The sequence below is a fragment of the Hemitrygon akajei genome, chromosome 7 (genome assembly GCF_048418815.1).
Source record: "Hemitrygon akajei chromosome 7, sHemAka1.3, whole genome shotgun sequence".
Lineage (NCBI taxonomy): Eukaryota > Metazoa > Chordata > Chondrichthyes > Myliobatiformes > Dasyatidae > Hemitrygon > Hemitrygon akajei.
Window position 1 is genome coordinate 43,394,630 of NC_133130.1, and position 13,611 is coordinate 43,408,240.

The following is a 13,611-nucleotide window of genomic DNA, read 5'->3' on the forward strand; positions in this document are numbered from 1 at the left end:
TGATCTGACATCCCTGCTTTCAATGTCCACTTCACTTCATCTACTTACCTCTGTAGCACAATAGTAATCCTCAACTTCACATTCCTCCAACAGTAGTTTCCAGCGTATACCCAGCCTTTTTATTCCTTACATAAATGTATTCATCTCCTTCTCCTCCTTTATCCTTTGGATTCTGTTAAATTCAGTTTTTAATTCACTAATCCTACTATATCAATGCTTAGTGTGCTGCCAGCATTTGCCTAATTGCACATTGATGGTGAAATGTAATTGCATCTGCTGTGATTGCACTGTGTGCACAGTAGAACCACTGCCGAGAAGAAACAACATGATGATTACACATGCTCTTTACATTGGAGTAGTTGAATTAATTTTGTGATTATACTCTCTGGTTGACTGATAATTCAACATGTTTAGAGTCAGGATCTAGACAAATCATAATAAACTAAAGGCAGACTACATGCCCATGAGTTTCTAAACAACCACACAATACATTGACGCGATCATGAAGACACACCAGAGGCCCTGCTTCATTAGGCGTTGAAGGAGATTTAGTATGTCACACTTCTGGAGACGTACGGTGGAGAGCATTTGGACTGGCTGCGTCACAGTTTGGTGTGGGCACTCCAATACACAGGAATGCAAGACCTTGCAAACAGTTGTAGATTCAGCCAACTCCATTGCAGGAACAACCTTCCCCATCAAACACAACTTCAAGAGGTGGGGCCTCAAGAAGGAGGCGGCATCCACCCTCGAGGACCCACATCAACCAGGACATGCCCACTTCTTGTTGCTACCATCAAGGGGCGGTACAGGATCCTGAAGACCCACACTCAATTAATCAGGAACAGTTTGTAACCCTCCGTCATCAGACTTCTGTACAGTCCATGAACATCGCGTTATTCCATATTTTTACCCTATTTATTGATTTTGTAATTTATAGTAATGCTATGTTTATGTACTGTAGTACTGCTGCAAAACAACAAAGGTCACATTATATGAGTGATAATAAAAGTGGTTCTGATACCAAGCAATTTATTCCCAATGTGCATCTGCAATAACATAATGAAAAAGAAAATGCCACTATTCCAGAAGGGGTTCAACCAACATCAAGGGATTTCAAAAGTGTTCATCAATTGGCAGGAGACATTTGTCAATCTTACTTCTAGATATCTTACTTTGGCTATCTGCTCTGACAACTGCGAACTCATTTTGACATTAAAATGCTTGATTTCCCATGGCAACACGTAATACCAAATGCCGGGTATGTAGGCACACATGCATGTAGAATGAAAGCATCAGGGCCAACCTCATTTTCTTGTTATCTGTAAAACTCTGGCTAGCAAAGGAAAAACAATGTTGAACTTACCAGAGTAATGTCCCTTGAAGCAGCTGCTGCACTCATATGTAAACTTGGCTGCCTGACAGAACTGCTACAATCCAGAGCTCTAGCAAATGTACCCACAGCACTGTTGTGGGAAAGAGACAAGGGAAATAGTCAAAGAGCTTCATTATTCATATGCCACATAAGCACTAAAATTTAATAACAGGTACATTGGAAAGAGATTTCATTTTGTATCTGAAACATGGCACTTAAAAGCATTCAGATTATGCACAGAAAACATGCCATTCAGTCCAACCAATCTGAGTCTCTCCCTTGTCTTTCCTTATTTAAAACCTGTCAGCCCAATCCTCTATTCCCTTCTCCCTCATTAATTTGGTCATCTTCCCCTTAAATGTCTCCATATTATTTAATTATCCCTGTGGATATTATCAGGGCAGCATAATGAATATTTTTCAGGCCTCCTTTGCACATCTCTCATGTTCCAGGTTCTCTACAGCACAGTGGTGACAAACTAAAATCATTTTTAAAGGAGCAGGAATTTATGCACTCCAGTTTCATGGCCCATTATGAAGACAGACTAAATTTACTTTTATCTGAAAATACAGAAAAAGTTCCTTATTCTCACTCATCTAGCTAAATGTCCTAAAAATCGCAGCTGTAAACTGAACACAAAAACAATGATGTCCACTATCAATGTTTATGGTGCTGAATTGAAAAATAAGATGGGTCAATCGATTGATATTTAAGAATCAAATCTTCTGAAACATAGAAATGCCTTTACAAAAAGATTTTATTTTGCTTGGCTGGCCCCTTGTGCAATAGGATCCCTCCGTTTCCACACTTGCAGACCCCAGCCAGTTCGAATTGGCAACAAGATTTCCATAATCTCCATCAGCATAGCTGCACCACAAGGCTGTGTACTTAAACCCCTGCTCTACTTGATTTATACTCATGACTGTGAGGCTAAGCATTGCTCCAATGCCATGTCCAAGTTTGCTGATTATACCCCTGTCGTTGGCCATATCAAAGGTGGTGACAAACCAGTGTAACGGAGGGAGATAGAAAATTTGGCTAAGTGGTGCCACAACAACAACCTCTCACTCAATGTCAGCAAGACCAAAAAGCTGATTATTGACTTCAGGAGGAGGAAATCGGAGGTCCATGAGCCAGTTCTCACTGGGGGATCAGAGATGGAGAGGGTCAGCAACTTTAAATTCCTCTGTTATCATTTCAGAGGACCTGTCTTGGGCCCAGAACACAAGTGCGATAATGAGGAAAGCATGGTAGTGCTTCTACTACCTGAGAAGTTTATGAAGATTCACCATGACATCTAATCTCTGACAAACTTCTATCAAAGTGTAGTGGAGAGTATTTGGACTGGTTGCATCACAGCCTGGTAGGGAAACACCAATGCTTTTGAATGGAATATTCTACAAAAAGTAGTGGATACAGTCCAGTCCATCATGGATAAAGCCCTCTCCACCGCTGGGCACTTCTACATGGAGTGCTGTTGCAGGAAAGCAGCATCTATCATCAAGGATCCTCACCACCCAGGCTACGCTCGCTGCCATCCGGAAGAAAGTACAGGAACCTCAAGACCCACACCATCAGGTTCAGGAACAGTTATTACTGCTCAAGCATCAGGCTCTTGAACCAGTGGGGGCAACTTCATTCGCCCCATCACTGAACTGCTCTGACAAACTATGGACTTACTTTCAAGGACACTTCATCTCGATATTTATTGCTTATTTATTTATCAGTATTATTATTACTTTTCTCCTTTGTATTTGTCTAGCTTGTTTTTTGCGCATTGGTTGTCTGTCCATCGTGTTGGCTGTGGCCCTTCATTGATTCTATTATGTTTCTTGGATACACTGAGTTTGCCTGCAAGAAAGTGAATATCAGGATTGTATGCAGCAACATGCGGTATATATACTTTGATAATAATCGATTTACTTTGAGTGGAGAGGTGAACAACACACACAGGTATTGAGGAGCAGTTCAAGAAGCAGATTTCGACAATTTCAAAGTTCATAGTCACTAATCTAAGATTCTTTTTCTTGCGGTCATTCACAGTAAATACAAACAACGTGCAAAAGACAAAGAGCATATACAAAAAGGGAAAAAAAAGTAAAAAATAAATATCAAGAACATGAGATAAAGAGACCTTGAAAATGAATCCATAGGTTGTGGGAGGCCCAAAGTTGTTGGGACAAGTGAAGTTATCCCCTCTGGTTTGACAGTCTGATGGTTGAGGGGTATTAACAGTTCCTGAACCTGGTGGTGTGGGCCTCAAATCTCCTGTACCTCCTTCCTGATGGCAGCAGTGAGAAGGAACCATGACCTTGATGGTGGGGGTCCTTGATGATGGATGCTGCTTTCCTGCTCCTGTGGATGTGCTCAAAGGTGGGGAGGGATTTACCCATGATGGACTGGCTATATCCTCCACTTTTTAATCAGACAGGTTAAAAAAACTAAAAGGGCAGTTGTCAGGGGTGATTTCAACTTTCCCAATATTGATTGGCACTTACTTAGTGTAAAAGGTGAAGATGGAGTGAAATTTGTTAGGTGTGCCCAGGTAAGATTCCTGGCAAAATATACAGACAAGTGACTAGAGGAGAGATCAGCAACACACACAAAATGCTGGTGGAACACAGCAGGCCAGGCAGCATCTATACAGAGAAGCACTGTCGAAGTTTCGGGCCGAGACCCTTCGTCAGGAGTAACTGAAAGGAAAGATAGTAAGAGATTTGAAAGTAGGAGGGGGAGGGGAAAATACGAAATGATAGGAGAAGACCGGAGGGGGTGGGGTGAAGCTGAGAGCCGGAAAGGTGATTGGCAAAAGGGATATAGAGCTGGAGAAGGGAAAGGATCATGGGATGGGAGGCCTAGGGAGAAAGAAAGGCGGAGGGGAGCACCAGGGGGAAATGGAGAACGGGCAGAGAGAGAGAAAAAAAGAGGAGGGGGAAAAAACTAAATATATCAGGGATGGGGTAAGAAGGGGAGGAGGGGCATTAACGGAAGTTAGAGAAGTCAATGTTCATGCCATCAGGTTGGAGGCTACCCAGCCGGTACATAAGGTGTTGTTCCTCCAACCTGAGTGCAGCTTCATCTTGACAGTAGAGGAGGCCATGGATAGACATATCAGAATGGGAATGGGATGTGGAATTAAAATGTGTGGCCACTGGGAGATCCACTGGGAGAAAAGAGACCATATTGGATCTGTTGCTAGGCAGCAAAACTGGTCAGGTGACAGATCTCTCGGAGAATAAGCATTTTGGAGACAGTGACCACAACATCCTGATGTTTACTATAGACTTTGGCAGGAAGAGGAGCAGATTGTATGAAAAAGTATTTAATTGGGGGAGGATGAAATTTGACCCTATGAAGTAGCAACTTGGGAGCATAAATTGGGAACAGATATTCTTAGGAAAATGCACAATGGAAATATAGAAGTTGTTTATGGAACACGTACATAGGGATCTGTATAGGTTTGTCCTGTTAAGGAAAGATAAGGTGAAGGAAACATGGTTGATAAGAGATTCAGAACATCTAGTTAGAAGGGAGAAAGAAGCATATTTAAGGTTTAGAACACAATGATTGGACAGGGGTCTTGAGTACAAAGTAGCCAGGTCAGAGCTTAAGAATGGATTTAGGAGAGTTAGAAGGGAACATGAGAAGGCCTTGGTGAGAAGGAATAAAGAAAATTCTAAGGTGTTTTACACATACATGAGGAACAGGGGGATGAGTATAGTCAGGATAGGACTAATCAGAGTTAAAAGAGGAAACATGTGCTTGGAGTCGGAGGAGATGGGGGAAGTTCTTAATGAATGCCTTGCTTCAGTATTCACCAGTAAGAGAGCCGTGATGAATGTGAGATCAGCATAGTACAGGCTGATAGGCCTGAATATGCCAACGTTAAGAAAGAGGATGAGCAGAAACTTTTGAAAAACATTAGGATAGATAAATCCAGGGCTGGACCAGATATATCTCAGGCTGTTACACAGAGTGAGGGAAGAGGTTGCTGCACCTTTGGCATTGATCTTTGTGCCCTCCTGGCCACAGGAGTAGTACCAGATGCTTGGAGGGTCGAAAATGTTATTCCTTCGTTCAAGAAAGGCAATAGCGATAATCCATGGGATCATGGACCAGTCTTACATCAGTGATGGGCAAACTATTGGAGAGGATTCTTGGAAACAGGATTCATGAGCATTTGGAGAATCATAGTCTGATTAGGGATAGGCAGCATGGCTTTGTGAGGAGCAGGTCCTGCCATATGACACTGACTGAAATATTTGATTAAGTCACAAACCAAATTAATGTAGTGAACTTGATACATATGGATTTTATTTAAGGCATTTGACAATGTTCCTCATGGTAGTCTCATTTAGAAAGTCAGAAGACATGATTTCAAAATTGGTTTGTCACAGAGGGTAAAGTGTGGTAATTGTGCAACAAGCTGTTCTAGGAACCTTGTTCTTTGTTATTTTTACAAATTAAGAAGTGGAAAGGTGGGTTAGTAAGTTTAGAGATGGCACAAAAGCAGCTGGTGTTGTTTGTAGGTTGTTGACAGAATGCAGAGTTGGACTGAGACATGGCAGATGGAGTAAATCAGGAAAGTATGAAGTGATACATTTTGGAAGGTTAAACTTGATGATAGAGTACAGGGTTAATGGCAGGATTCTTAGCAGTGTGAAAGAACAGATGGATTTTGGACTCCACATCCATAGAGCCCTTAAATTTGTTGAGCAAGTTGATAGGTTGGGGACGAAGGTGTATGGTGTGTTGGCCTTCATTAACTAAGGGATTAAGTTCAAGAGTTGTGAGCTAATGTAAAAGTTCTATAAAACATTACTTTGACCACACAGAGTATTAGTCAGTTCTGGACCTCTAATAATAGAAAATATGTGGAAGCTCTAGACAGTGCAGAAGAGATTTATCAGGATGCTGCCTGAATTAGAGAGGATGCATTATAACAATAGCTTGAGGAAGCTAAGGCTTTTTGCTCTGAAATGAGAAATGAGGGATGATCACAGGTGGTTTGGAATAGGTGTATAAGATGATAAGAGGCATAAATAGAGAGTCAGCCAGAGACTTTTTCCCTCCGAGGGTGAATGTCTAATAGGAAGCAGAATACCAGGAGGGGAATGAGGGAAGGGTTAGGGATGGACGTCTGAGGCAGATTTTTTTTAGAACAGAGAGAGTGGTAGGTGCATGGAACGAGCTGCCAGGAGTGGTGTTAGAGGCAGATACATTAGGAACATTTATGCAACTCTTAGATAGGCACATGGATGAAAGAAAAATGGAGAGATATGTGGGAAAGAACAGTTAGATTGATCTTGGGGTATACAGAACATGGAACATAGAAATCTACAGGGCATTACAGGCCCTTTGGCCCACAATGTTGTGCTGACCATGTAGCCTGCTCTAGAAACTGCCTAGAGTTACCCTCTATTTTTCTAAGCTTCATGTACTTATCTAAGAGTATCTTAAGAGACCCTATTGTATCCGTCTCCACCATTGCTGCCAGCAGTGCATTCCACACACCCACCACTCTGTGTGAAAAACCTACTCCTGACATCTCCTCTGCACCTACTTCCAGCACCTTAAAGCTATGCCCCCTCGTGTTAGCCATTTCAGTCCGGGAAAAAGCCTTTGGTTATCCACATGATCAATGATTCTTATCATCTTATACACCTCTATCAGGTCACCTCATCCTCCGCCACTCCAAGGAGAAAAGGCCGAGTTCACTCAACCTATTCTCATAAGGCATGCTCTCCAATCCAGGTAACATCCTTGTAAATCTCCTCTGCACCCTTTCTATAGTTTCCACATCCTTCCTGTAGTGAGGTGACCAGAACTAAACATAATAATTTAAAAAGTTAGCACAACATCATCAGTTGAAGGGCCTGTACTGTGCTGTCCTAATCTGTGCATAATTACACGGAAACAGTTTGTTGTGGTTGCTACTTGTTCATTGTTTAATCAAGAAATGGGGTGATTTGAGCCAATTCTATACCTTACACCCAACAAACACCTTCAAAATGTAAGAGTCTATCTCCTTCCTGTGCTAGATCTTTTTCCATATATACTGATAAAGTCAACTTCAAGTTTATTGTCATTCAACCATATACATGTATACCGCCAAATGAAAAAGTGTTCCTCTGGACCAAGTGACACAATACAGTATATATAACTGACACACAACAGAAGATAACATACCCACAAATAAATTAACAAATATTAAAATATACTCCAGAAGAGCACCATTTAAAAGATGTAAAGGATGAACAATTACACTATTAGTTGGAGCTGGAGTGGCCATTGTGACTGGATACACCACCATCTTGATACATAACAACATGATACTTCTCCCAGAATCGTAGACTGCTATAGTTTAGGCCCGTAGCTTTTATCCTGCAGATCTAGAAACTACTCTTGGGTCATTATCCAATGTCTTTTTCTGGTGTTAATTGATTCTATTTCTGCTACCCTAATGGTCAGTGAATTGCAGACCCTGATTTTCTCTACATCTTCTTGAATCAATCAGCCAAAATTCTGAATTTGTGTTCTGGTTCTTAGAGTAATATACTGGTAAAGAAAATATCTTTCCCCTTTTTACCCTACCTAAACCACTTGTACAGTTCTATTAAACCACCTGTCATTCCTCAGTGCTTCAGGCCAAAGAACACTGACTTCTCCAACTTAACTTTATTGCTGAAATCCCTCATCCTGGGGACTGTTCTAGTGAATCCTCTCTTGCACTTCCACACCCTTCCTAAATTGCGGTGACCAAAACTGAACACAATACGTCAGCTGTGGCCCTTTACAGTGCTTGTAGAAGTCGAACATACTCCCTGTATTTGTACTCAATAGCTCACTTTGACATTCAAATGCAGTCAACAAATAATTTTTCATTGCACTTAATCAACCCCTTTTTTAAAATAGTTCAGAAAGGAGACAGGTTTAAAATGGGGTACACTAAATCCTTAAATCACCATCTAGCATGATGGTAGGTTATGCACATTTGGTGTCCCCAGTTGTGCACAGACATACCGGATCTGCAATGAGAAGCTGAAGTACCAGAGTTAAGTCACTTGACTATTAATACACTTTTATTGTGAATTTGCAGTGATTGGAGTGGTGGAATGGATTACTTGGAGGAGAGCAGGGCAAGTAAGGCACTTAAGGTTAGTGGCTTGCAATCAAGTTGCTGGATGTTGGTATCCTGGACAGAAGATGATTTTCTTCCAAATTACATTTGACCACCCTCTCAGAAAGCTCAGTGTCACGTATCAAAAATGGAAAATTACAGCCTGCTGGAAAAAGTCTTTCAGAGCAATGGACGGTGAAAATCAATAGTACATCTCAAAATCACTGTCATTTTTAACTACTTTCCCCACTGGCTACATCAGGAGGACACGTTTTGGCCGTTCTTGGAACAAATAACTCATAAATGCATAAAATATGTAAACTTATAACCAGTATACCTGGGTTAGCTCTGTTACAAAGAGACCAGGGAAGACAAGCAGTTGTTCAAGTTTGTAGCTTTGGCTGATTTCCCAGTGGTGCGAAGCATCAAAACTATAAACTAAGTTACGGTAAAATATAAGTGTTTTTTAATAATTTCTCACTGTTCCATTATAAATCAAATACACTTTTTTATAATGTGAGTGTCACATGACGCAGAATAAATCTTTAATAGGACCAATGTAAGGTGCATCTACTGCATGTTTTTAAATTGAATTTCAGGACATATTCAATTTTCCATCAAGTATGAATTAATAACTATTTTTAAACACCCCATATTTAAATTCATGCTGTATGTGTTTGCTGGTTAGTTAAGTTAGAGAAGGACACACTATAAGAAATGTACATCCCACTCTGCTTGCACAGCAAGATTTAAATTAATCAGCCATCCAAGAGCAAGGTCAAAAGTATATACAACCTTTAACTGAATTAATTGTTTATGCCGGGAATAAATTGCCATTTGTCACTGACTTGCCTTCTGTTTCTTGTGCATGGCAATGACATTTGCATACAGGTTAAGACCTTTATCATTCAGGATGTCCTCTGCTATTCTGCAAGGTCCATTGCTGCAAGGATATTTTACATAAACTGCCTGCTTTATTTTAACTTCTTTGATGCAGCTAAGTAATTTTTTTTCCATGCTCAATATCATGCTCTATTTTGGCATCGCAGAACAGAAGTAGCTTATTCAAAAAAATCTTTCTAGGTTCTTAAAAATATTATGGATTTTGTGGAAGTTTTATTTCTCTATAAACACTTATTCTGTTAATTAGGAATGTTAATGTTACAAAATGTTAACGTGTTTTAAATTGGTATATGATTTTGCGGACAAGATTTAGATATCTGCTGGTGTATTTATTAATTTTACATCGCCCGAGATTCAGAACAATGTTTGAAGCACGACACCTGTGATACTAGCCAACTGTAGAGGGCAGTATTAGATTCATCAAGCATCCACATTTGATACTTCTCTACCAAAAGCTTATTTAATTGCACAAGTTAACTTATTGCTGAACTTCACAAGGAAAACTTTGCAGTGATCAAAAAATCTCTTGTAAAGAAGTCTTAATTCAGTGCATGTTTTTGTGGCTTTCATTCCATTCTCTTGCCTACATTACTTGCTCACAAAGTGTAGGTTTGAGCATTTTTTCCACTCTGCCTCCCTTCCTTTCAAACATCTCCAGAATTGGCACTTTTTTCTTTTGATGACTTGTTCAGTCTCTGCCCCGACCTTTCTCTGAAGAAGACTATGCAAGAAAATAGTAACATTGTGAAAGTGAGTGCACTCAAAGAATGGTAGGCAACAGCATCTGATTTACTGAGTCAAGGCCAGGATAAAATCTGTACCATGACATGAGAGAGTGAGCTGATAGGGCTAGGCTTGGCCTGGGGAGAGAGCGAGGAAATGGGGTTAGGTCTGAATCTGGTGCAATCATGTGGCTAGAATGTTGAAGCATTAATTCTATGAACATTTGGTGGGATCCATCATCAGGCACCCCCACTTTGATAATAAGTTTACTTTGAGCTTCGAAGGATATCCTGGGTGTTATAAGGAAAGAATAGTGAAAGCTAGTAACTAGTAAATAAGGATGGGGATTGTGTTAATGTGGTAACAGGAAAACACAAAACCTAAACCTCGAGATATGGAATACAGCGGTGGTGACACAAAGTTTCAGGAACTTCATTAACCATGTTAATGTGTGCACCCATTGTAACAGAAAACCAATTTACTGTTAGAATGGATAATCATTTTATTCCATGATCAGAACTTAGTCTGTTACTTAATTAATACTTTCTGTACCTACAATTCTAATATCAAAACCTAAATTTACTGTTAATCAATTTCTGTGTAGTCTCATCAATCGAGAATGTAAAAGCTGTATCAAATTTGCTCTCGGCTGATCAGCTGAACTGCTCACTTGATGTTCACCAGCTTTACTAAATCTCTCATTTCAAACACCAACTAGAAGTGGCCTTTCACTTTTTTCCCCAAGCAAACACCAAGGACGGCAATGATTGCATCAAATCAACTTAGGAAATGACACAAATAATTTCTCAGAGCCATTAAGCCAGAGTGTAATCAGGTCAAAAAAATACTCCAAGCAGCAGAGTGAACAGATGGGCATGAATTGAAAGTGGCTTCAATCACATCCACCATCCTACGACATACCCAACCCCCTCTCCGAAGATCTTGTCACCTGTCAACTACCAATCCTCCTGAGCTCCCATTTTAATACATAAGGACCATGTGAATGTGTACTCATTTTAATCCAGCATAATTGGACAGAAGGAGCAAAACATTTATTTCCTTCATGCAATTTATTTCCTGTTACATTACGCCTTATTTCCAATACCACTCTGATCAATTATTGGAAGGCTATGGTTACAGAGAGACACCACAAACTATCCGTTGTAACATGAGTAAAAACGCTTCTCATATTTCTATTTTATACCGAAGTCACAGTTAGTTAACACCTTCAATTCTCAGTAGAAGATGCTGTAAGTACATAGGCTGCATTTTATATCGAGGCTTCTTCTCCCTTCAACCCTGATTCATCAAAGTTTCAGGAAATTTGAGTTGAATTAAAGATGAGGTGCTTCTCCTCAGATCAGGCTTCATTGGAAAACTGCAGAAAAGTCAACATGGGAATAGGATGAAGAATTAAAATAACAGCTGACTGCAAGCTCAGGAACATCCATACAGACTAGGCAGAGGTGTTTTGCAAAGTGGTCACCCCATGTGTGTTCACAGGGACTGACCAGATCAAAAGCACTGAATGAAATATGAGTGCAAAAAGTGGTGGGTGAATTGCTCCTTCACATGGAAGAACTGTTTAGATCCCTGTAAAGAGAGAAAATGTAAAACGGAAGATATTGCAGCTCCGCAATTACATGGTACAGTGCCACAGAAAGAATGTATTTGACGTCGATGGAAGAACCAGGGAACAGTGGGGTTAACAGGCTCGTCCAAATGATAGAAATGAAGGGGAAGACACAAGTGGTGGTGGAAAATCAATGAACATTTACAGAGTATGATCCATTAAATGCATAGTCAATTAGGTGGAAAATGAGGTCATAGGGAACCTTGTCATTGCTCTGATTGTGCTGAGAATCAGCAACAGCACTAGAGCAGGAAACGGCTCAGAAATGTGTGAATGGTACAGAGAAGCCACAGGTTAAGGAGAACGAACATATCTCAGCAACACTGAGAAGGGAAGGCTTGTCATAGGAATAGGTACAACATAGCAGAGGCTGGAAGCTGTGTTGGGAAGATCTCCTGAGAGAATACAGTCAGGAAGATGATGGCTTGATGCTCAGTGTAGGGATCATGGTCCAAAAGAATATGTGAAGAGGTCTACCTCATGCAAAGCTGATTCAGGTGTCCTGAATGGAAAATAAGAGATCAGCTGGCGAAATAACCTCATCACTACCTTGTCAAAAGATTGGACAGAAATATTGGAATTGGGACAATAAGAGTGGGGTGCTGAAGGTTCATAGAACATAGAAATCTGCACTACTCTACAGGCTCTTTGGCCCACAATGCTGTGCCAACCATGTAGCCTACTCTAGAAACTGCCCAGAATTACCCTACCGCTAACCCCTCTATTTTCTTAAGTTCCGTATACCTATCTAAGAGTCTCTTAAAAGAGCCTATTGTATCTGCCTCCACCATCATCACTGGCAGTGCATTCCATGCACCCACCACTCTCTGTGTGAAAAACCTACTCCTGACATAACCTCTGCACCTTCTTCCAAGTACCTTAAAACTACGTCCCCTTGTGTTAGCCAATTCAGCCCTGGGAAAAAGCCTCCGGCTATCCACACGATCAATCCCTCTCATCATCTTATACACCTCTATCAGGTCACCTCTTGTCCTCTGTTGCTCCAAGGAGAAAAGGCCGAGTTCACTCAACCTGTTCTCACAAGGCACGCTTTCCAATCCAGGCAACATCCTTGTAAATTTCCTCTGCACTCTCTATGGTATCCATATCCTTGCTGTAGTGAGTTACCAGAACTGAACACAGTACTCCAAGTGGGGTCTGACCAAGGTCTTATATAGCTGTAACATTATCTCACGGCTCTTGAACACAATTCCATGGTTGTTGAATACCAATACACCATATGCCTTTTTAATAACACTGTCAACCAGCGCAGCACCTTTGAGTGTTTTATGGACACTGACCCCAAGATCTCTCTGATTCTCTGCACTGGCAAGGGTCCTGCCATTAATACTATATTCTGCTTTCAAATTTGACCTACCAAAATGAATCACTTCACACTTATCTGGGCTGAACTCCATCTACCACAACCCCCCATGACCTTTGTCATCAGCAAACATACTAACTCACCTTTCCACTTTTTCACCAAGGTCATTTATAAAAAACAGATCCTTGCGGAACACCACTGGGTCACCGATCCCCATGCAGAATACGAACCATCTACAGCCACCCTTTGCCTTCTGTGGGCGAACAAATTCTGGATGCACAAAGCTAAGTTTCCTTGGATCCCATGCCTCCTTACTTTCTGAATGAGCCTTGCATGGGAAACCTTATCAAATGCCATACTGAAATCCATATACACAACATCCATTGCTCTACCTTCGTCAATGTGTTTTGTTACATCCCCAAAGAATTTAATCAGGCTTGTAAGGCACAACCTGCCCTTGACAAAGCCATGCTGACTATCCCTAATCAGATTGTGTCTCTCCAAATGTTTATAAATTCTCCCACTCAGGATCT

At 40.8% G+C, this 13,611-nt stretch overlaps 1 protein-coding gene across 3 annotated transcripts in view; it reads right to left on the reverse strand.

The window, feature by feature from the left end:
- Positions 1-13,611, reverse strand: part of mta3 (metastasis associated 1 family, member 3) — a 156,251-nt gene that overhangs the window by 32,584 nt on the left and 110,056 nt on the right. For all 3 annotated transcript variants that reach the window (XM_073050708.1, XM_073050706.1, XM_073050707.1), the window contains exon 8: positions 1,367-1,466. In XM_073050708.1, the coding sequence (XP_072906809.1) occupies positions 1,367-1,466 (100 nt within the window). The remainder of the gene's footprint in view (positions 1-1,366; positions 1,467-13,611) is intronic.